At 41.6% G+C, this 22,360-nt stretch overlaps 1 protein-coding gene across 4 annotated transcripts; it reads right to left on the bottom strand.

The window, feature by feature from the left end:
• Nucleotides 1-207: 207 nt before the first annotated feature.
• On the bottom strand, nt 208-22,243 carry marchf3 (E3 ubiquitin-protein ligase MARCHF3). 4 transcript variants are annotated; one of them, XM_020053720.2, is made up of 7 exons: nt 22,088-22,243; nt 10,469-10,756; nt 9,327-9,378; nt 7,828-8,140; nt 5,652-5,856; nt 2,079-2,288; nt 208-1,473 (listed from the first exon to the last, which is right to left on the bottom strand). In XM_020053720.2, the coding sequence occupies exons 2-7, from the start codon at nt 10,475-10,477 to the stop codon at nt 1,315-1,317; spliced, it is 948 nt and encodes a 315-aa protein (XP_019909279.1). In that variant the 5' UTR covers nt 10,478-10,756; nt 22,088-22,243; the 3' UTR covers nt 208-1,314. The 4 variants fall into 4 exon arrangements, with proteins under 4 accessions (XP_019909279.1, XP_019909278.2, XP_010887946.1 ...); XM_020053719.2 differs by lacking the exon at nt 9,327-9,378; XM_010889644.3 differs by lacking the exon at nt 10,469-10,756.
• Nucleotides 22,244-22,360: the final 117 nt, after the last annotated feature.

Here is a 22,360-nt window from a genome sequence, read left to right as displayed (position 1 = left end):
AAACTATTGAAAACATCTGTGTCAAGTGACCAAAACAGCAGAAACGTTCTTCAACATCCTGTTGCTGATGTTGACTAATTGTGCAGTTTCCTTAATGCATCTATATCATATGTGAATTTGCCTACCTTCAATTGCTCAATGTACCATATATTCAGTCTGGTTATTAGGTAGGTTAATTGATGTCTGGAATAAGTTTTCAAGACAGAATATTTGTAAGTGGTTTTGAGCCTTTATAATCATAAACTTGAATAGTGTCGGATTGGGAGTACAACAAACATTTCCAGGAAATAACTTATCACGGCAGAACACAATGCAGTGATTATGAAGTCCTTTAAACGAAATGAAAAAGCACCATTGACACAATTCCAAATATTTCAGCTGGCAAGTACATTCACACAAATCAAAAAACTTGGAAAAACATGGCTGTGGAATTAGAATGGCACGGGATCTCTAGCGCAAACACAAGAGCACCAGAAGTGATGGACCAACACTGAAAATATATTTGCATAATCACCATCAACCATGGTCAACCAGTTCTCAAACAAAACCAGATTTTTCACAGAAAACAATGAAGAAAATATATATTGATTTAAAATGTCCCTTTTTTATGTGTTAAGGTCAATGGCAAAATGTATTTGAAGCCTTTATTTAATGCACTTGTTCCTTAAGGGGGACTGGCCTTGCAAAGAAACACTAAGCTTTAAGTTGATTGGTGTTCAGCAGGGCGCACAGTAGCAAAGTGTTTGAAAAAAGAAAAAAAATAGTGCTTGATACAATGAGATACTCTACACATACTATACACATACTATACACACAATGAGGTATGACTACATACTATACAATTTCTGTGTTTAAACATGTTTTAAGAACAGGACTGTTTTCAGCATGTCTCAGGAATCAGGAATTACAGCAAACAGTGACATTTGCAAACCTTTCCTTGTGACCAGCTATGCCGTCCATCCCATTCCTAATGCCATTGTCACCTGTCCGTTCCTGTGTACATTTTGTTGTCATTTTTTTTTTGCTGTGTCTAGAGTCCAAAATTAGCGCTTCTTCGCCCAAGTCTAAGAGAAAGTTTTTGTGTAAGTCTCATTCCGGGTAAATGAGTGTTAAAACCATTGACAGGAGCTAGAAAGTGGCAAGGCTGAGCAAAAACAGTTTCAGTGGCTGGTCCATGCCCAAAAATGACATCATGTTTGGAGGCAATTCCACACTCTTCAAGTGTGGGCACTTGAGGACCCAATTTCAGTGCCTGTAGAACCATCACAATTTTTGTCAGTTTTTCCCCTGTATGGCTTTTGAAGAGGCGGCAGCTCAGACATTAGTCTCTTTAGATGGTCGTTTTTCTCGAGGCGGTCTTCTTAAAGAGGGCGGGGCCGATGGTTCACCATTTGACTTGGGAAGGAGAAGCACCACCCTCTGATTTGTCTGCCGCCATTCGTTGTACAATCGACAGTGATACCTGAGCGACACCTGAGAGAGATCAAATCAGGTTAAAGTACAACTATAAATGCAAACCTTGTTTTACATTTATATTACCAAGTAAGTATGACCATAAACATATTCTTAGTCATACTCTTATGTGACCAGGTACATATGACTAAAAACACATTCCCATTCACAGCAACACCCTGGGAGAAAGGAAGGTTTCCTGTTTTGATCAGGGACAGAACTTAAACTTACCTAATAACCTGAGGTTGCTGTTGCATTATGGGTTATGTTTAGACTTGGGGAGGGTAAACTGACCCTTAACCTGTGCCTGAGTGAAATGGAGATGGTGACATAGTACAGTAGCTATGCTCTCAGCTGCCTTTTCATTCCCTGATTGGAGGATTAACCATGACGACCAAGACACATTGGCAATCCCGCAACTATGTTCATACTTAGTCAACAGTTCACCGGCCAAATAGCTTTCATGGGTTCACTTATGAGATATTTGTGAACAAAGGCAACAATTTCCACTATTTGGGTTTCGAGTCACTTTTGAGTCACACACAAACATACACAATAGAACAAGAAAGGCCTAAATCTGTCTCTGTTCACTGCGTGACTAACCGGAAGCCCCACCCTAGACTCACCAGGGTCCAGAAGAGGTAGATAGTGAAGAGGGCCACAGTGAGGGCAATGAGACCCACAGCCTCCAGGCGGCTGGAGAAGTGCAGGTGATCCACTGCACCGCGCAGGCACAACCAGCCCGAGATGGTAGCCAGAGGCGTGATGAGCAGGAAGCACACCATGTCGCCGAAAAGGGTCCGCTTCTCCTGGCGCAGGCCAGGGTTACGAACCCACTACCAAGACAGGAGCAGAGGAGACGAGAGAAAACAGTCAGTATCTTTTTTTTTTTTTGCCTGACAACTTAACTGTCACAAATCTGTAAGGACAGGCTACCCGAGTAAAACAAGGAGATAAGATTGTTGGTCCCAGCTACGCCCTCGGAGCTGCACGTCCTCTGGCACAATGACATCACATATGTTCTTTCTAAAAGTAACTTGCATTTATTCACATTTTTTCTAGTTCCCACATTATACTCCCTAGGTATGTCCTAGGTGATAGATGACCAGTGCCTTGAATTAAAAATCTAGCTTTATTTATACATAGCACATTTTATACACAGATGCTATGCGCTTCACTTAAAGTGAATCAATAAACTCAAGTAATAAAAACTTTATTTGTGTTGCGCTTTTCTAGTACAATCACACATACTACTTTTCACACAATAAAAATTATATTATTAAAATAATAATTAAAAAGAAACCAGGCAAGCCTAGTTCAACAGGCCCACAACAGAAAATGTTGCAACCTTGAGATTTGAACCCGGGCCACCCACATGAGAGACTGTGTCATTAACCACTACACCACCAAACTATATGTGTGCTGAGTGTCAGTATAGCTTCTTTCTCTATCCTGAACAAATCCTCTTTTGCCACTGGTCATTTTAATAGTTAATTGGCCATTTGTGAATGACATTGATACAGTTAAACTGACTAAGGATTCTTACTAAGTTTATCTCCATCACAAATAGCGGCTATGTATTGGGTTTGCCACCGGCTGTTTTAAAAAGGTATTAGTCAGTAATAAGCTTTACCGGTATCTACTAACTTACTGGAATAGTCATAAGAATTGAGCAACTGCTAGAGAGTCTGCCAAAGCTATTTCATTTCATGGCATAATATATTTTGTTCTTTCATGGAAAAACGACATACATTTTCTTTCATTTGTGAATGACATTTATACAATAACTATCAATAAAGGCGACGATAACGAACCTTTTCATCAACCTTTTCAGAAATAATAAATGTCATTGCTCTCAATAGATTCAAACGTAGGTCTTCCACATGAGAGGCACGTTTTAATCACTACGCCACGGCATTACACGTTTTAGCAGTCGCTAGACTGGACCTCCGCTTATGTGGTCCGGCAAAATTTTTTTTAACATATATATTATTTAAGGAAGTGAACAAAATATAAAATCACAATGATAAAATATTAGTGAAAGCCATCTTATGAACATTTATTTTTAGTTAAGAATGCACTGATGTAGCACCTCTGACATTCCGTGGTAGGCTGTTCCAGAATCTAGGGGCCCGTATAGCAAAGGCTTGGCTCCCTTTTAGTTTTCAGTCTATAATCTGGGACAGCCAGAAGTCCTTTTTCAGCTGATCTGCGAGGGCTAACAGTGCCCTATGGTTTTAACAAGTCAGTAATGTTATCAGGTGTCAGACCATGTAGTGCCTTTAAAGTGATAAGTAGCATTCTAAAATGTACTCAGAAATTAACCAATGTAGAGTTTAGCAGTAACCAATGTAGAGCTGCCATCACTTGGGTTATATGTAAAAAAAACAATTTTTTCTGATTATTATGCATCAATTGGAAAGATTTGCTATCATTTCCAATTGCCTTGTTATAGATATTTAGTTGCTCTCTCAGAATATTATTATAGAGAAGATAGCAACTTTCACATGTTCTAGAGACACTTAACCAACAGGCCAACATTGCCTGCTAAATTTGCTCACTACTATATTGTTTTATGATCCAGCTAACAGGAACTAGAGCTGAAGATTGTTGTTATCATGCTAGCTGAAAATTGCTAACTGAGTTTAATAGCAATATGTTAGGAAAGCATAACTGGATTACAATGGAACACGATGCCAACCGGATCTGCAGGGACTGGGATAGCTGGGCTCAAGCCAAACAAATTACTGCTCGGGGCAGCTATGTTGCTTGCTTGATGGCTTTCTGAACTAGATAATTGATTCCTCATGATCTGCATATTGCCTCTACTACAAATACACATTAACATCGCATACAGAACTAGCTTGAACTGCTAACTAAACAACACAATAAATGCTTTCAGTATAGGCCTATAAAGCCTACTGTTTAAATGCAACAGGGCATTTTTTTGCGCTCATTTGAGCTACCCTGGCAAAGTGGAGCCAAAAACACTGGATCGAAACACCAAATCTCACCCACTCGCCACTCCAGGTGGACCTTAGACAATTTAATTCCCACTTTTTCCTGAACGTACCGAAAGTCCGGGCAAACAAACCGTCAGACGTGGCCTCACTGGTCAATAAGAACATTGTAATTGGCTGAGTCTACACACCAATTATCTCCCACAACATATTCCCTAACGTTCTGCTTGTGCATCCCAGTGCCAGTTTTTTTTTTGATAAGCTGATTTCAAATGATGACAAATATTTTACTTAGAGAAGTCCCCCACATGAAATGATAAAGATTACTCCCACTAAGGTCGACTTAGAACGGTTGCTGGTCCAGGCCGATATCAGGTGTGTGCAACAAACCTGGGGATGACGTTAGGGCTTCGGTGAAACTCAACTCCGAAAGACTTTCAACTGTAACACTGCTATTGTAACACACGGCCACCAGTGTTACATGGAAGACACTCCAGACAGCAACACCACAGTTACACTGAATATACTCCCCACAGCAACACCAGTGTAACAATGAAGACACACCTAACAGCAATACCAGAGTTACAGTAAAGATACTCCTCACAGCTACACTGGTGTCACACGGAACATTCACCCCAGAGCAACATGGAAGACTGGTTTACCAGTGGTGAGATTGCTGAGGTCGTAGGGCACATGACAGGAACTGTGGGAGGAAGTGAAGTGTGAGATGTGTCATGGAATGTTAACCAGAACCCTGAGCCCCCTCAGCCCCCATTAACCCCTTCCTTCCCATTCCATCTGTGCAAGTAAAAAACAGTTACACACACATAAAAACACACACACACACGCACGCTACACAAAACATGAGCATGCGCACACAAGCACACACAAGCACACACAAATATATACAAAAGGCAGCAGCTGCCCAACGAAATCCTTTGACACGCAGTTCCCGAACGAGGGCTGCCCCGACGTCCCAGTTTAGCGCTTGGCGCGTACAAACAGATGCGCCGCGGCAGGGGGGGACACTTTGCGCGTATAACGGCTGGCTCACATTCTTTAAGGTTTGACGTGGACACGCCCCAAAACGCAGTGGTCCACCAACCTTGGTATTCAGCTAGGCAAATACACTTGCCAATACGTGTGTGCGCGCGCATGTGTACACGCACGCGTGTGTTCGGAAGCGGTGTGGGTGTATCGATGTGTGCTTGTGTCAGCTTCTGTTTCCCTGGTCTGTACCTCCATCAGCGGCCGGGCCTTCCTCTGCACAGTGAACTGGTAGTGGCAGAGCTCACAGAAGCTGGTGCCGGAGGCCGAGAGCCAGTGCTCCAAGCAGCTCCGGTGGATGGTGCCCAGGGAACCGGCGCACTCGCACGGGGACAGAAGCTCCTCCTGACCGCCTCCGTCATGACATATCCGACACATGGGCCTCTCGTTCGGGGGGCTTGGGAAACGGAGAGAATGGCAGGGGTGAGATGAGGTGTTCTGTGTTTTTGAACGTCAAGGCACGCAGGGGGTTTCATTGGCTGGTGTGGTATTCTGTTTGCCTTTCGATCTTGGGGCCTTTTATGGGAACAGTGCCAGTTTAGGAAGGAGATTGCAATTCCCTCAGGGGATTTTCTAAAATATCATCCGTACGTTTCAGTGGCTGTCAGAACAACAAAACCTGGTAGCAGAGTTTAACGTTGTCAGCATAGTTGGTTTGTCATACATATTTAGAATACCCTCATCAAAACAGACCAACATATGTCCCTTTGATCCCTTACTGGATTTGAAGAACCTGTATTAGAACAACATTTGAAAATGTAATTTTATTACTTTTATTTCATACATGGACCATGATCTATGATTCCATGATACACCAATCTCCTTCATAGGGTCCAGTCCTCTAATCTGAATGAGGATTATGTCGGGTTGTGGATTGCCTTTATTTCACCAGTGAACTAAGCCGATGCCTTTAAAGGAATGAATAATCCCTTCACTCACTCCCCCTCAACATAAACACCACTAAATACAGCAACAGAATTAATCAGAATAGAATTAATCAGAGTTCGGCTTGAGCAAAACAATTTTGAGGTCATCGTTAGGTTAAAGTGCAACTGAAGCCATCATAATCCAAATTGTTTTCATATTAAAAAACAACATGATGACAATGTCACTGGTTACAAAAACAGACACTAAAGATATACAGCGATAATATGTTGGCTGATTAGTTTCCATAAGTCATTTATGAGATACAACCTGGTCCCAAATCTGTTTTTGTTGTCCTGTTAAAGTCTGGTTAATACTTACAATGCAACCTGTCTTTAGGGTTATGGTTATGTTAGGGTTAAGTACAGTGGATATAAAAAGTCTACACACCCCTGGTTCTTGTGATGTAAAAGAATGAGACAAAGATATATCAGGTCAGAACTTTTTCCACCTTTAATGTGACCCATAACGTGAACAATTCAATTGAAAAACAAACTGAAATCTTTGAAGGGGAAGAATACATTTTTTTAAACCTCACTGTATGTTCTTGACTGTCGAGTTGGAAAGACTGCACAAGCAGGTCTGGTACCAGACAAGACTACTCCCATTTCCTTCCTATTAGTATCCATTAAATATTATTGATGTTGTAACAACATGGTTAATTATTTCGTAATATGTATTCAATACTAGGTGATAAATTGAATCTCAATTTTACAATGTACTGTATGTACATGTACACTATGCTAGCTAGCACAAAATGACATTATTTGACTGTATGCCACTCAATGATAGCTAGCTCTGTGCCACTATGTTAGCTTGCTCTGTGCCGCTATGTTAGCTTGCTCTGTGGCCCTATGTAGGCTTGCTCTGTGCCTCACTATGCTAGCTGCCGTTATGCCACTCTATGCTAGCTAGCTCAATGCCTCTCCAAGCTAGCTAGCTCTATGCCACAGGACGATTTTAACACGGGCCTTGGTGTGGCTAACATTTGTGACCCAGTCTGCATGACTGCTGCTGTGGCAGCTGTTGCCGCTAAAACCCTCTTTTGTCCCCTGTAGGCTTTGTGTGTGTCAGTGTGTGCGTGTGTGTGTGTGTGTGAGAGAAAGTATGTTTGCATGCTAGGGATGATCAGCCCATGGACAAAGTCTTTTAACACACAACATTGATTGTCTGTGTGTGTGTGTTTGTGTGCGTTTGTGTTTGCTTATTAAAGTCCTATATTTAGCAGCGAACAGGAACAGCACATGTTATGTTACAAATGAGCAAATATTTGACCCAGATGGCCAGTTAATGTGATTGGCATGTAAGGTATGTAGCTGTCTGATTCTTTTACTATTCAGACATTCAACCGCCTTATTTGGTTGTATTTGACTATGAAACATATATAATAGCAACCTTCAAAAACACACATTCACCCATAACTCCATTCCATCCAGGCCCATACCTCTGTTTGGCATACTCTGCCACGATGGGTGACAGCAGCTGCCCATCCTTGGCAGAAACTTGCATGTAGTACTGTGTCTCCCCATTGGCTGGGCTGCTTTGATCCACCGTTGCTTTTCCTGGGAGGTCAGACTCCTTCGGGCGGTCCAGACTACCCATTGGATCAAAGTCACTGTCACTCAAGCAGCACTCCGTTTGGGAGGAGTCAGATGGAACCGGCAGCACCTTCAGAAATGGGGTACAGCGGCTGGTCGTCATGGCAGCAGACGGTAATCTCTCATTGGTGTCTGGTTTGGTTACTGAGCATTGTCTGTCTGGAGAAGAGACAGGGACAAGGACAGTGATGTTTACATAGGTTTCATACATAATGAAGTGCCTAGCTGAGCACAATGACATTACTTTTGGCGTACTGTAACTGTGATATCCTGAAGGTCAGGACTCAATACTTTGAATGGGTCTATTTGCTGATGTTAAATGCTCTAGGCTCCCTCCACACTCAGTTGTAGTGTGGCTGCAATGACAAAGATATGAACACAAACGGAATCGTTTCAGCGTAGCATCACACACGGCAGGAACGCACTCCTTCCACTTCTCATTTGTTTTCATTATATTAAAGGTCTCTTCTTTCGTCCTCCAACTTGATGAAGCTTTACTGACTTGAGATTTCTATCCTTCCCTGTGATGGCAATGCAGTCATACTATAATGCAACTATGTTGTAAATATGCTGCGTATATGTTGTTACCATGTTGTTACCATACTGTCAATCTACCGTTAAGATTCTGTTACTACACTGTTGCTATATAGTTACTATACAGTTAATATACTGTTAATATGCTGTTCCCTGCTATGCTTTGCCCGTTTTCTGCTGGTCTACCAACCTAACATTCTACACCCGCTGGGCTTTGTGTCCGTGGGGTTCGAGGGGTTCGATGGTGCCTTCCTTGCTCACTGCCTGAAGTTCATTCTAACGGTCACGACTGAGCATCGTTACAGCGCATATTATGCTGCCAAAGCCTCGTGATTTCTTGTAATGGTCTGGACAAATGGCAAGCTCTCTTGAACCTTAAGCAGTTTTTTGGCTGCCCCTGTGGGAGAACACTTTTGGTTTCCAGGTGGAAGCTTCGTCGATACCATTTACAATCAAAAAGGTTCTTTAAAAAAAAATTCTCCCACAGGGATGGTCTGAGAAACATTTTGGAAGCATAAATGTTTGAAAATGCATGCACTTAATGCTGCACATGGCTCTGGATAAGTGTCTGCTAAATGACTTACATTGAAGGGGAACCATTTTTTGAGAGTGCAGTCTGTACAACCGACTGTCACCCAAAGTGACACCAATACCTCAAATAACAAAAAACTAAACTAAAAGTCTGATGTCTGGTTTTGACAGAATTTAACAGTTTGAAGTGGCAACCAACAACCTCAGATAAAAACAATAGGAAGGAGAATACTGGTAGAGACTAAACCTTCATAGATTCCAGGCATCACACCATGCGTACCAGCTTCCAAGTTGTGAACTTGTGTTGATATTTGCTGATATTTACTGAAAAACTGAAGAAAACAGAGAGCGGTCACATTCCAACTGTCACAGACTAAACGCAGATGTCTAGTCGTGCTGGGATTATCTGTGTCACAGTTTAGCTATGCCAGACTTCTCTGAACGAATATTGGAAAAGAGAGAAGACAGAGGGTGCCTGTGACGACACAACTAAATAAAGCTGTCAACACCAAGCTAATACACAGCAACGCCTCGGAGGTCTTTCATGGGGTGTTTCGGGTAAACATTCTGTCAATGCAGCAGACACACACACAAACACACACACAAACACACACACACACACTCTCTCTCTCTGTCGCGCACACACACACAAACACACACACACACACACACACAGTTTCAGGGCAATGAGATTGTGGTTGGTTTAGCAATGATTAAATATACAACAGTAGATTAGCATATTTGCATACCAGCATACAATGTACCACAGTAAACATGTTAATATGAAAGAAAAGCAATATGTCAACATTTATAACAAATACTTTAATAGTAACCATTTGTAGGTAACTAAGAAATGCAGTGCAAGACAATGAAATGCGTCCATGTGACAGCATCACTGTCCACCACCATTAAAGGAGACATATAGGCCCACTGTATCACATAAGGGTTGCAACTGTTAACCAGCCACAAACTTCTAACAGTGGCTTCTTTGTGTCCTTATCAAGACAATACAGCCTTTCTGCTGGTTTTCTCTGAGAGAATCTCCTTATTAAGGTTTTTGGTGAAGACGTAATATTACCAGCCCCATTAACACATCCACAGAGGATGTCTTTTTCAAAGGATGATCTTTTGCCCTGAACAAACGCACAATAGCTCTGGCTCTCCCTGTCACAGTAGAAGCAGATGTGAATGAGACTAAGTAGGACAGTCCGAGCTGTCAGTACAGTATGTTCAGCCGTGCCAATAAACTCCTCCTAACTAGGCTGTGACACCCCAGGACAAGGACTGTCAGTGTTGCTTCCCAATGCCTCATGGATTACACAATTCACCCCCTTTGTAAGCGGGTGTAAAAATATCAACAACGGAGAAGCTTTTCAAATCCAGTCCTGGGTTCAAATTCTATTTAAAAATCTTAAAACATACTTTGAGCATGGGCCTTAACCTGCAACAAATCCCAGGTGGGCGGGACTTGTACTTCCCGAGACATTTCCATTGGCTCCACTGTGGCAGGCGAGCGCGATGAAAACATAGACGTCGTCGTTTAGATACTACAGGAACCCAGTCCGGCGCAGACAGAGGCAGTGAATGAGGAAGAGGAGGGTGAAGACCAGAGGCCTTTCACCCGATTTAGAGCAACATCGTAAATGGATACAGAGGAAGCAGCAGATTCTCCCTGGCACTCTGTGGGCGGAGTGCTGCGTATTTCTTCATCTGTTGAGAAAAATGTCAAACCACTTCCTGTAACTTCATTCATGTGCCATAGTGTTTGCAGACAACCCATGGAAACACGGGCCTCCTGCGGACCCCCATGCTATAACAGTGGAGACCGTGAGTGGGTGTGGGGAGATGCAGCGGTTGTGAGACGTACTGTAAATCCAACTACTGTAAGTTGCAAACACGCAGCTTGGGTTGCATATGCAGACAGAAAAGCATGTGTATACACACACACACACAATGAATGGTAACGTGACTCAAACCTCACAACACCCTTTTGGGTGGCCTTTTCCCAGGCCACTTTGGGGGTAGAGGGGCTTTGAAGAGTTGAGGGTTGGCGCTGGGAGACCTCACCTGTTTTTACTGGTCTGCATGAGAGAGGCCATCCATGCCAGGGCAGACTACAGCCGCTCTTTCTACTGCCATAAAACGAGTATGTTTCACCCCCGTGGCGCAGCAGCAGAATCTGTCTGTCTTGTGATAACCTATGATCTTCAGACACGTCACAAGGTTAACTAGTCGAGGAAAGTGGCATAGCTACGGCCACAGTGAGAAGTTGTAGTTTTCACCAGATATATATATATATATTGTTTTGTTTAAACCCACATCCTTATCTATAGGAAATTATTGGAATTCCTCAATATGGTTGTTGTTTAATCTTGTAAATCTACAGCGCCCTCCATAAGTAATGGGACAGTAAGGTTTTTTGCTGTACACTCATTTATAAGACGAATATGAGGCTTTTCTTCTGCAACACTTATGTTCAACCAGCTAAGAATAGCAGCACAGTCAGAGTTTTGTCCCCCCATTTACTGAAGGTGCCAATAATTCTGCTTTGTATCAGAGAATTCTACCGGAGAATGTCAGTCCATCCATCCATGAGCGTAAAGCTGCACTACTGTAGGTAGGATTTTATCAGTAAAAAAACATATGTTGTGTCCCCTAAAACATGTTATGTAAGTTAATGTTGATGAGTTGTTTATTAACACAGACAGCTCAGTGCCAGTGGAATGTCAATTTAACATTTTAGGAGCGTGCCCCAACGTTCCAGACATCCGTTCCAGCCAATTGCCTTGTGCAAGGTGGTCCTTCCTTCTTGGCTTATTTTGTGAAAGCGCATATTACCTGGAAGATATACACGCACCTAAAGGATTATTAGGAACACCATACTAATACTGGGTTTGACCCCCTTTCGCCTTCAGAACTGCCTTCAGAACTGCCTTCAGAACTGCCTTAATTCTACGTGGCATTGATTCAACAAGGTGCTGAAAGCATTCTTTAGAAATGTTGGCCCATATTGATAGGATAGCATCTTGCAGTTGATGGAGATTTGTGGGATGCTCCCGTTCCACCAAATCCCAAAGATGCTCTATTGCATTATGCATTATCCTGCTGGAAGTAGCCATCAGAGGATGGGTACATGGTGGTCATAAAGGGATGGACATGGTCAGAAACAATGCTCAGGTAGGCCGTGGCATTTAAACGATGCCCAATTTTCAATTAAGGGGCCTAAAGTGTGCCAAGAAAACATCCCCCACACCATTACACCACCACCACCAGCCTGCACAGTGGTAACAAGGCATGATGGATCCATGTTCTCATTCTGTTTACGCCAAATTCTGACTCTACCATCTGAATGTCTCAACAGAAATCGAGACTCATCAGACCAGGCAACATTCTTCCAGTCTTCAACTGTCCAATTTTGGTGAGCTTGTGCAAATTGTAGCCTCTTTTTCCTTTTTGTAGTGGAGATGAGTGGTACCCGGTGGGGTCTTCTGCTGTTGTAGCCCATCCGCCTCAAGGTTGTGCGTGTTGTGGCTTCACAAATGCTTTGCTGCATACCTCGGTTGTAACGAGTGGTTATTTCAGTCAAAGTTGCTCTTCTATCAGCTTGAATCAGTCGGCCCATTCTCCTCTGACCTCTAGCATCAACAAGGCATTTTCGCCCACAGGACTGCCGCATACTGGATGTTTTTCCTCTTTTCACACCATTCTTTGTAAACACTAGAAATGGTTGTGCGTGAAAATCCCAGTAACTGAGCAGAATGTGAAATACTCAGACCGGCCCCTCTGGCAACAACAACCATGCCACGCTCAAAATTGCTTAAATCACTTTTCTTTCCCATTCTGACATTCAGTTTGGAGTTCAGGAGATTGTTTTGACCAGGACCACACCCCTAAATGCATTGAAGCAACTGCCATGTGATTGGTTGATTAGTTAATTGCATTAATGAGAAATTGAACAGGTGTTCCTAATAATCCTTTAGGTGAGTGTATATAGCCATAGTACGCCATAGGGAGCAACGTTTGCTTACTGTAAGAAACTACAATGGCAGCTAGAGACCAGGATGACAAACTGCCAATTCCTCCCTTGTCTACAACAACATATACTACAAGCTGCAAAGAAGCAAAAGACGACTAGCACTCTATAGCTAGAAACCAGAAACACTAACGTTTGGATAAGAATAACGTCAAACTCTTGAGTTAATTGTTTTTGAAACAGATAATTCTATTTTTCATATTATTATTTGGGCATTGAGGCAGAACAACTTTCTGGACGGTGAGTAACTGCAAAATTCTGTAATTGATTACCTACCTAGTGTAGCTTTAAGCTGAAGTGTAGCTGGGTCATGTAGCAGGACAATGACCCCAAACAAACAAGCAAATCTACATAAGGTTGAAGAACAAGAAACGTTACGTTTCACCCAAGTCCAGACCTAAACCCCACTGAGATGTTGTGGCCCCACCCCACCCTTTCACACTCAGGACCTGAAACAAGCTGTTTGTGACTGAAAAACCCACAAATGGCACTGAGTTAAAGCAGTTCTGCATGGACGAGGTGGACAAAATTCCTCCCCAGAGCAGTGTGAGACTGTAGTCTTTGCTGGTATATGTGGCATAACTCATTATTTTGTCAAAGAGGTGTGATTACTTTTTTGCATGAGGGTATTGAGTGTTGGATAACTTTAATATTTAAATTACATAAGTATCAATCTTGTTTGTTCTTTGTTCACTCAGGTTCCCTTTCATCGAATATCAGGTTTTGGTTTAACATCTGATAGCTGTCAGCATAACAAAAAAATCAGACGGGCAAATACTTTTTCATGGGGCAGTTTGGCATGTACAAGGGGAGTGTATATACTCTAATTACATGGCTTTAGTATTTACTACACAGAAAATTGATGATATCAATCATTGTTCAGGAAAACTACACATAGCAGATACGGTGTAAATATGTTTGTCAGTCTTGATGCAGTTAGGTCTAGAAATATTTGGACACTGATTCAGTTTTCAAAATGTTGGCTCTGTACGCCACCACAACTGATCTGAAATGAAACAACACAGATACAATTGAAGTGCAGACTTTCAGCTTTAATTCAAGGGGTTGAACAAAAATATAATATGAAATGTTTAAGAATTGCAACCATTTTCATTGGGGCTCAAATGAAATTGGACAAATTGCGATCATCCACCACTGTTGTCTTCCGTGGACGTCCAGGCTTTTTTGTGTTGCAGAGCTCACCAGTGCATACTTTTTCTCTCAGAATGTACCAAACTGTTGATTTGGCAACTCCTAATGTTCCTGCTATCTCTCTGATGGATTTCTCTCTTTTTTTGCAGCCTAAGGATGGCCTGTTTCACTTGCATTGAGAGCTCCTTTGACTGCATGTTGTGGGTTCACAGCAACAGCTTGCAAATGCAAATGCCACACCTGGAATCCACTCCAGACCGTTTACCTGATTCATTGGTGAAGAAACAACGAAGGAATACCCCACAACTGTACATGAAACAGCTTTTGAGTCAACTCTCCAATTACTTTTGGTCCCTTGAAAAAGAGGGGGCTATATATTAAAGAGCTATAATTACTAAACACTTCCTCCAATTTCGATGTGAGACCCTCAAATTAAAACTGAGAGACTGCACGTTAAACCCATATTCATTATTTAACTGTAACTTGAATATATTTTGGTGAACAGCCAAAATAACAAAACGTGTGTCATTGTCCAGTTATTTCCAGGCCTAACTCCATATCAATAAAACAAGAAAAAAAACGATTTGAACATTTCCTGAGTCATGCTTTTGGGAAAGTCCTTTACAGTCCCTTTAGAAAAAGTGTCTTCAAAGTCCCGTCTTAACCTGTGTATCAGAATAGAGTTAGACAGGTCCAGTGACCTTTAAGGCCATGTGATATGGTAAACAAGTGTGAACTCCTGGAGATATTTTTAAGATCGGAAATCCTAAACTCTTAGTGTAACCCTTTTCGCAAGCTGTGAATGATGACCCATGTTGACTTAATGTAGGCTCTATGTTTTGAAATAGTGAACATAACTAATCAGGGAGCTGCCAAGCAACCGTTGTGTATAACACCGTTTAAAAGCAACCAGCATCATGTAGCTGACTTGAAAAATATTAGACCACGCAGCCAGGCTTAGTGAGACAACAGGTTTGAATGTGACCGGACCAAGTCTTTAAAAACAAGTACAGGAAAGTGAGCAAGGACTAGTCACGCAACGAAAATGACTGCCATGTTTAGATAAGCCTGGGCATTGTAGATAACTGAGGTGGAGATTCCTCCGAACTTCTATCGCTTTCGTCCTCCACCCTTTCACACTCACACCAACTGCGGACAATCCTTCCTATTCCCAGCTGATTAGCCAAACAATGCCAGCGTAGAACCCCCTACAGCAGGCCAGTTCCACTCCATGTTCTCATTGTAACCCTCTAGTCAGAGACTTATTCAGACTTAAGACACCAGGTGGGTCCAATTATTGATGTCGTAGAACAGAAAACCTCGTAGGGTAAGATTTGTCATGTAGATTACAGAGTAATGGCAGCTAAATTCGCCGTGTTCATTTTCAGTTTTATCCTGTACGTCGCAAGTCACAGAGTAAGCCGCTCATATTACGTGTCAGCCTGTGGATAGCCATAACCAAAACAAGTGGAAAACAGTAATAATAACAAAGCTGTTATAAATTATAAAAGTCAAAATAATATTTTTTTTTTTTTAAACTCTACAATTTTAAGTAGATATTTACTGTGTGTTTCTCTGTTGGTATCTCCCATTGGATTACTTGTCAGTGTGCGTTACAGTGTGTCATATCGAGTGGTTGGAGGGTGTAAATGAGGTTTGGACTGGCTCCAGTGGCCCAGAGTGGCATTCCAACATATTGTGACCCTGAGCCATCAACTGACAAGCTGCCCAGGGATGCCGCGCCTGTCCTGCATTCATGTCACAGCTGTGACTCCATGTATGACAGTTGACAGCCACTTCTGATTTCTCCTCTCATTAGCATTTTGCTGATGAGATGGGCTCCAGCCAAGCCTGGTTAAAACCAACTTAATGCTATGGTCATCATAGTTTAACTTACAGGCTGAAGGTTGGAAAATATATGAACATGTAATCATATAATTTAAACGTTCAATTTTAAGTGTGTAGGATTTTATTTCAAGTAGGTTGAGACACTATTTTTGTGAAGGTGCTAAGCCAGACAGGTCCTTCAGTTGAAAGATGGTTGCCTGAATTGAAATGTAGTCGCAGACAGCTAAAAGCCAATTACTGGTACAGTTGAATGTTACTTCACAGAAATATTGATTATAGTACTAGGGGTTAGTAGTTCAAAATAACATACAGGTTCCCTACCGAGTAAACTGTCTGTGGGCAAGATAAGACATCAATGATTGCATTCTAAGCTAGCTAGCGCAAACCCCAAACCTACAGTAACAATATTGTGATTAATCCCTCAGCTACACAGGAGAATGGTTTTAGAAATATTCTTTTAATACATTTACTAGATGTAATTCCTAAAATGTTTAACAGTATTTAAATAACTTTTTAAACAGAGCTAGCTACAGGTATAACAGCGCTGTTCAACACATTTTGTGGTCTCAACAAGTGAACTTGTCAACATTCGTCGTTTAGAATATAAGAAATATGACCAGATTACATCCAACTTTATTGTCATTGAACAGTACAAGTACAGTACAATGAAATGCAGTTAATATATTACCAGAAGGGCAAATAGAAGAGGGCAGAAAATTTACAAGTATTAATTTACAAGTAGGAATGTATAATAATTTGCCCTATTTCCTGTCAAAGCAAAAAAAAAATTTTTTTACAAAAGCATTTAAGCCTTGAAATATTATAACGCTAATATTGTTAGACCTAAGACAACGTGGTTCAGTTTAGGCCCAGATGCAAAGTAGTTACTAACAATTAAGACTCTGATAGCAAGACAAACTGATAGCATTCCATGCTAGCTTATAGTCCTAGAGAGGGTCTATAGGACTGCATTCCATGCTAGCTAACCATGCTGCTTGGCTTCAGATCTCTGGCTCTTTCCCCCCTCACATTCCCTGTGCCCTAGCACTGTGGGAAAGGAACCAAGGAGAGCTAAAAATAGAAACTCCTCTCTTTTTGACAGGTCTCAGTCCCATCCCGGATGCAGTCACAGACAGCAAGATGAAGGGGGCCAGCTTGGTGGGAACCAGCATTGCAAGACTTCACCTCTGGGTTCTCATGGTGCTAATGTGGTCTTAATCTCCTGTAAACTTACATGACAGCAAAGAGAGATCTCCCCAACAATACTCATGGAGACTTGAACAAAAAAACATTCTAAATGTCCTCATTAATATGGAAAAAGTTTGTATTATTATTTTTAATTTGGTTTGGTAGGTAAATCTTTGAAACACAAACTGAGTCATTTTATAGACCTAAATATGTATAAGGCTTGATTTTAAAAAGACATCTATTTGTTAATTTTACTCAGCCGAGGCAAACCCATCACAAAAGCATAGACTATCACATTTGGCAAGTGCCAAAACACTCAAGAACCCCTACAGCATGTTTGTGGTAAACAGCATTAGGTCTTCCACTTTTACTCAGACAGACTGCCTGCCGGCAAATTCATATTTGCTATGCCACTGCGACACACATGGTTAACATTTCAGCTTGCCGTTAACCCACTTGTGTCAAGAACATCCAACTCCAAATGCCTGATAGTCTCTCTTTGGCCTTCTCTGTTCAACTTCCACCGGCTCCAGGCACGCACAATAATCTACACTGTCCCAACACTACAACAGCCCCTGGGCACTCTACGACGCTACACTAGCCTGAGGTTCTGACAGAACGCGTCATACTTTAAAGAAATACAGTGTTTGGTTCATGGTTGACCTAAGGCAATTGTAAAGTGAATGGATATGAAATCCGGATCTGTGCCCACCCAGCCTGCCAGTGTGGTATAAGATGAAATGAGCTTCATCCTGCCATAATCATGGCATGAGGCCTTCAAGGCACAAATAAAAGGATCTCCACCCTTTTTCAGAATGCATGTTTAGCTCCGGTTGCTCAATCAAAATCCAAAATAAATTAATTCAGTATATCCTCAGGTTAGGGGGGAAATCAATTTGGTATAATGTCCCTTCTCTGTCGGTTAAGTGTGAATATCACTTCCCAACAGTGTGAAATACAGAACTAACCTAAAGTGTGGCTTGAAGTCTCACCTTTTGTAGCCGAATACAAAACATGGACAGCTTATATCTTATCACAAAATCAGCAGAAGTACTGTCCAGGAACAGTCACTTTACAACCCAGGCGGAATGAATAGTATCTGTGTTTGGGCCCTGCCGTGGCTGACACACAATCTTTGAGTTGACATACATACCATTGGCATTAAAGCTTGTCTGTGGGGGCTTTCTAGCTGCCAGTGATGTCACTCAGTGCTTTGTGCAATTAATAGAGCTAGTCAAACTGTCCAGTGCAGACAAAGGGGAGGACATCAAGACAGGACATGGATGTAGCCCATGGGGGGCGTGTCTTTAGCTCGGAGAGGTTTACTTCCTGTCAATTAGAAAAATATTACCGTCACCATGGAATAATTACTTAAAGTAATAACTAATCAAACAACGCATCATGGTCGGTTTAATGTGGAAAATGGCAGAGGATTTCTTTGGGGCAGGGAGCCAACTGTCTAGCAGTACGTTAATGTACTTGACAATGAAGAAGTTGATCTGGTCTGGGATCAAAACAACAAAAACAACATGTCAAATTTTGTTATCTTCTCTGGCCATTGCTGAGCAACAGGCTCTTGGGGAAAATAAGGATTTGGAATGATTAGTTAAATCCGACAGAAATCTAGGGATACTACTTAACCAAAACCCTATCGGCAAAAAAACAACAACAATATTGGCCTTGTACAAAACAAGTTTTACTGACCAAACACACTATGATAATATTGTATTGGCACACATATGATTCTTATTCACAATTATATATGTTGTACACCATCATCTTACCAAAGCAAACTTCGGGAGTGACTCCTCTGCACAGATGTCTCTTCAGACAGGAACTTTCCCATTTCATCATGGCCGATAGATAATTAGAACAATGCCAACTACAGCAGTGGATTTTTTTTTTTTTAGCTTGAAGGGGAATGATCAATTGATATTTATACAGTAAAAAAAATGTAGGACACTCACACTCTTCCTCAGGCTGAGGGTGTTCTGAGAGCTGCACTGATGTCAATGCCGCTGCCATTTGATCAATTCAGGAAGTAAACTAAACGTAATTTCGATCAACTTCCTGAATTGATTGGAATTGACCTTAACTCTCCCTGCCTCAATATCCACCATGTAATATATGTTATATACATTTCATCCATGTTGATATTCTACAAATAACAAACATGGGAGATGAATATAAAATGCACCTGGATATAGATGCAATGATATTATACACTCTTGAAGCTTATACAATTATGTTCTCATTTACAAGTCTTTTTGTTGTTGCTTGCATTGTTGTTGTCTAGGATGCTGGGACAGAGACAGTTACTATTGTACCTATCATAGTCACAACTATATTCATTCACCATGGGTTTCCTAACAGGTATGGTCCAACCTTCACTATTATTTCAGTTTTAATCAAAATGAATTTCTCCTTGAAAAACAAAAACATATTACATCATTAGTTAGAGACTTTCTATATGCGGACAACACCCTAGCAACCATTTGCAGGATGAGATTAAGCCTAGTCCGGGACAAAAAAAAACATGCTCAATGGAGATTTCCCATTAATCTGTGTCCGCGAAACCAGCCTTACATGATTGGTCCCACAGCTACTGGGGAACCCCTACAACCATAAAAAGTGCCTGTGTGTGTCGGGATATATCTGTAAAAAACCAGCAATATGATGCATAAAGAATTATTCAACCCCACATAATATTTGGTGAAGCTATCTTTCTCTGCAATAAGAGCTTGAAGTTTTTTGGTTTGCACACTGTATGGGAGTAATTTTGGCCCATATGTCTTGGCAGATTTGCTCTAGGTTGTTCAGATTTGTTGGATGATGCTTGTGGACCTCAATTTTATATAAAAATAATTGAGGTCCACAAGCATATATAAAAAATATATTACGCCAGATTTGTGAAGAGCTCTTGATTTGATTGATCTGTTCACCTTTACTCCACTGTATCTCCTTCAAAGTGATTGTTGGCTTCTCTGTGACTTAACCCCACAAGTCTCCTATTTGATTGACCGCTGAGTTTTGAGGGACAGTCTTTTCTTGGCAGTGCCTGGGTGGTGTGATGCAGCTTTTACATTCTGGTTATTGATTAAACTGTGCTCACTGGCACATCCAAACACTTGCATGCTATTTTCCTTTATCTATGCCTTAAGTTCCATACATACTGCGGCACGAACACCACTCATCCGTTGCATTAGCATCACACCAACACCCCAAAAAAGAAGGCTGTCAGGTTTTGGAACCTTCTGGGAGGAGCCAGCAGGGTCAGCCCCGCCCAATTACAGCTGCCTCCCATTATATCCTTGTCAAGGGAGGTATGCAAGAGTTCCCAAGGAGCAGCTCAGGGCCGAAGCCAAAACCGAAGTTACCAGAACAAACTGGGAGAGAAATACAAGGAGTTGGAGAGAAACAGGAGGTGCAGGAACCAACGGAGACGAAGGGTGGAGGAGCTGCCAAACACACGACCCCCCCGAGCCCATTCATCCCAAACACACTTCACAGCTTCCCCAACAAAGTGGTTGGTCTTTTGGTTTTCATCACCCCCTCACTCCCTCCCCTCTCTTCTACTATATATGTTAATAAAACGGCCACAAAGGCCTTAACCATTGTGCGGTGTCCATTCCGTGTCTCTACCATTTACAATATACTGGATATATACGGTGTGTGTGTATGGTACTGTGGCAATGTTATGATCGGCAGAATAATAAACAAAGCAATGCTAATAGAGGCCTTTTTGTAAACCAAAACAAAGGACCAAATCAAAGCATCAACTTGTGGCATACCTTTTCTGTAAAACGTAATGATCTTAATTAAGTGATCTTTTGGAATGGATCAGCCATCAAACTTCATATTGTCTGATGCACTATAATAATATATATTACACTAAAATAACCTAATAATGCCTAAGAGATATGGTATAAAGCCAGCACACCTGCGTCAAGGGTTCTTAAGCATGATCCAATGCGGAGTACCTGGATACATACAACCATATACATGGTGTATATTGGCAATATACCACAAAACTCTGAGGTGCTTTATTGCTTTTATAAAACAGTTAAAAACACAACTCGACCAGTAACAAGCAACACAACGTAGTATCGTGGTTAACAGTCGCATACACCAAGGGGTTCAACCAATCAGCATTCAGGGTTCGAACCACGCGGTTTACCACTGATTTTTACGAAAACAAAATCGATAATGGACATATATTCGCTGTATACTACTGTAACAACTCCAGTGAAGTACGTGCACTCAAGTCAGTCTATATGCATCCGTTGCGTGGCTGTCCAATTGAAGTTGCCTTGATGAACAGAAAAGCAACAGCTGAGTGCAGTGACAACTGTATGAGAAATGCACTGACTAATCAACGTTATGGACCAAATGTGCCCTCCGTGGCATGACAAGATTTTTCGGGATTATCCCAGGCGAATCCCCGCGAGAGAACCAACACGAAGACTCAAGCAGGAAATACAATTTTGAAACAATAGTTTGCATTCCATGTGAGAAATTAAAGTAGCCTCACAGACATCGGACCATTTACAAATTGCTCATGCTTCATTGTGACATTCTTTATAAAAGACATGTAATATAGAAGCAAGTGGTTAGCCTACCCGTCTCCAACTCGTTATCTAGTCAAATATTGTACAGTTGTAACAATGCAACATTTGATCAACGTATTTTAAACCCAAAGTGTTTATTTTGACAGCAGTGGGTGTGGGTGTATTAAACTAGACCCAAAACGAAAGATTAATTTGGTTAAACTTACGCGCAATACCTTACTTTTTTGTTACTAATATTTAATACAGACTTACCTTAATTACGAGATCCAAATTCTTAAAAAGGGGATGTTGCACACAGCGACGCAGTGTGACCAAATAAACCGTTAAGTCTAATGTCAGTGATCTCTACGTCAACTTCCCCGGTCAGCTGGTGAGTCCAGCCGTCTAGCCAGTCAGACATACAATGTAACAGTCCTCCCGAACCAATCATATTATTACAATAACAAAACTTGCCACCAATGGGAGGGTCCTCGACGCGATGTGTGACGCTAGAACGAGGATCTTACGTATCGTGGCGCATCCTGG

This window comes from Esox lucius, chromosome 14 (genome assembly GCF_011004845.1).
Source record: "Esox lucius isolate fEsoLuc1 chromosome 14, fEsoLuc1.pri, whole genome shotgun sequence".
NCBI classification, from domain to species: domain Eukaryota; kingdom Metazoa; phylum Chordata; class Actinopteri; order Esociformes; family Esocidae; genus Esox; species Esox lucius.
The sequence above is the reverse complement of the archived record's forward strand: the minus strand, read 5'-3'. Positions and strand labels throughout refer to the sequence as shown.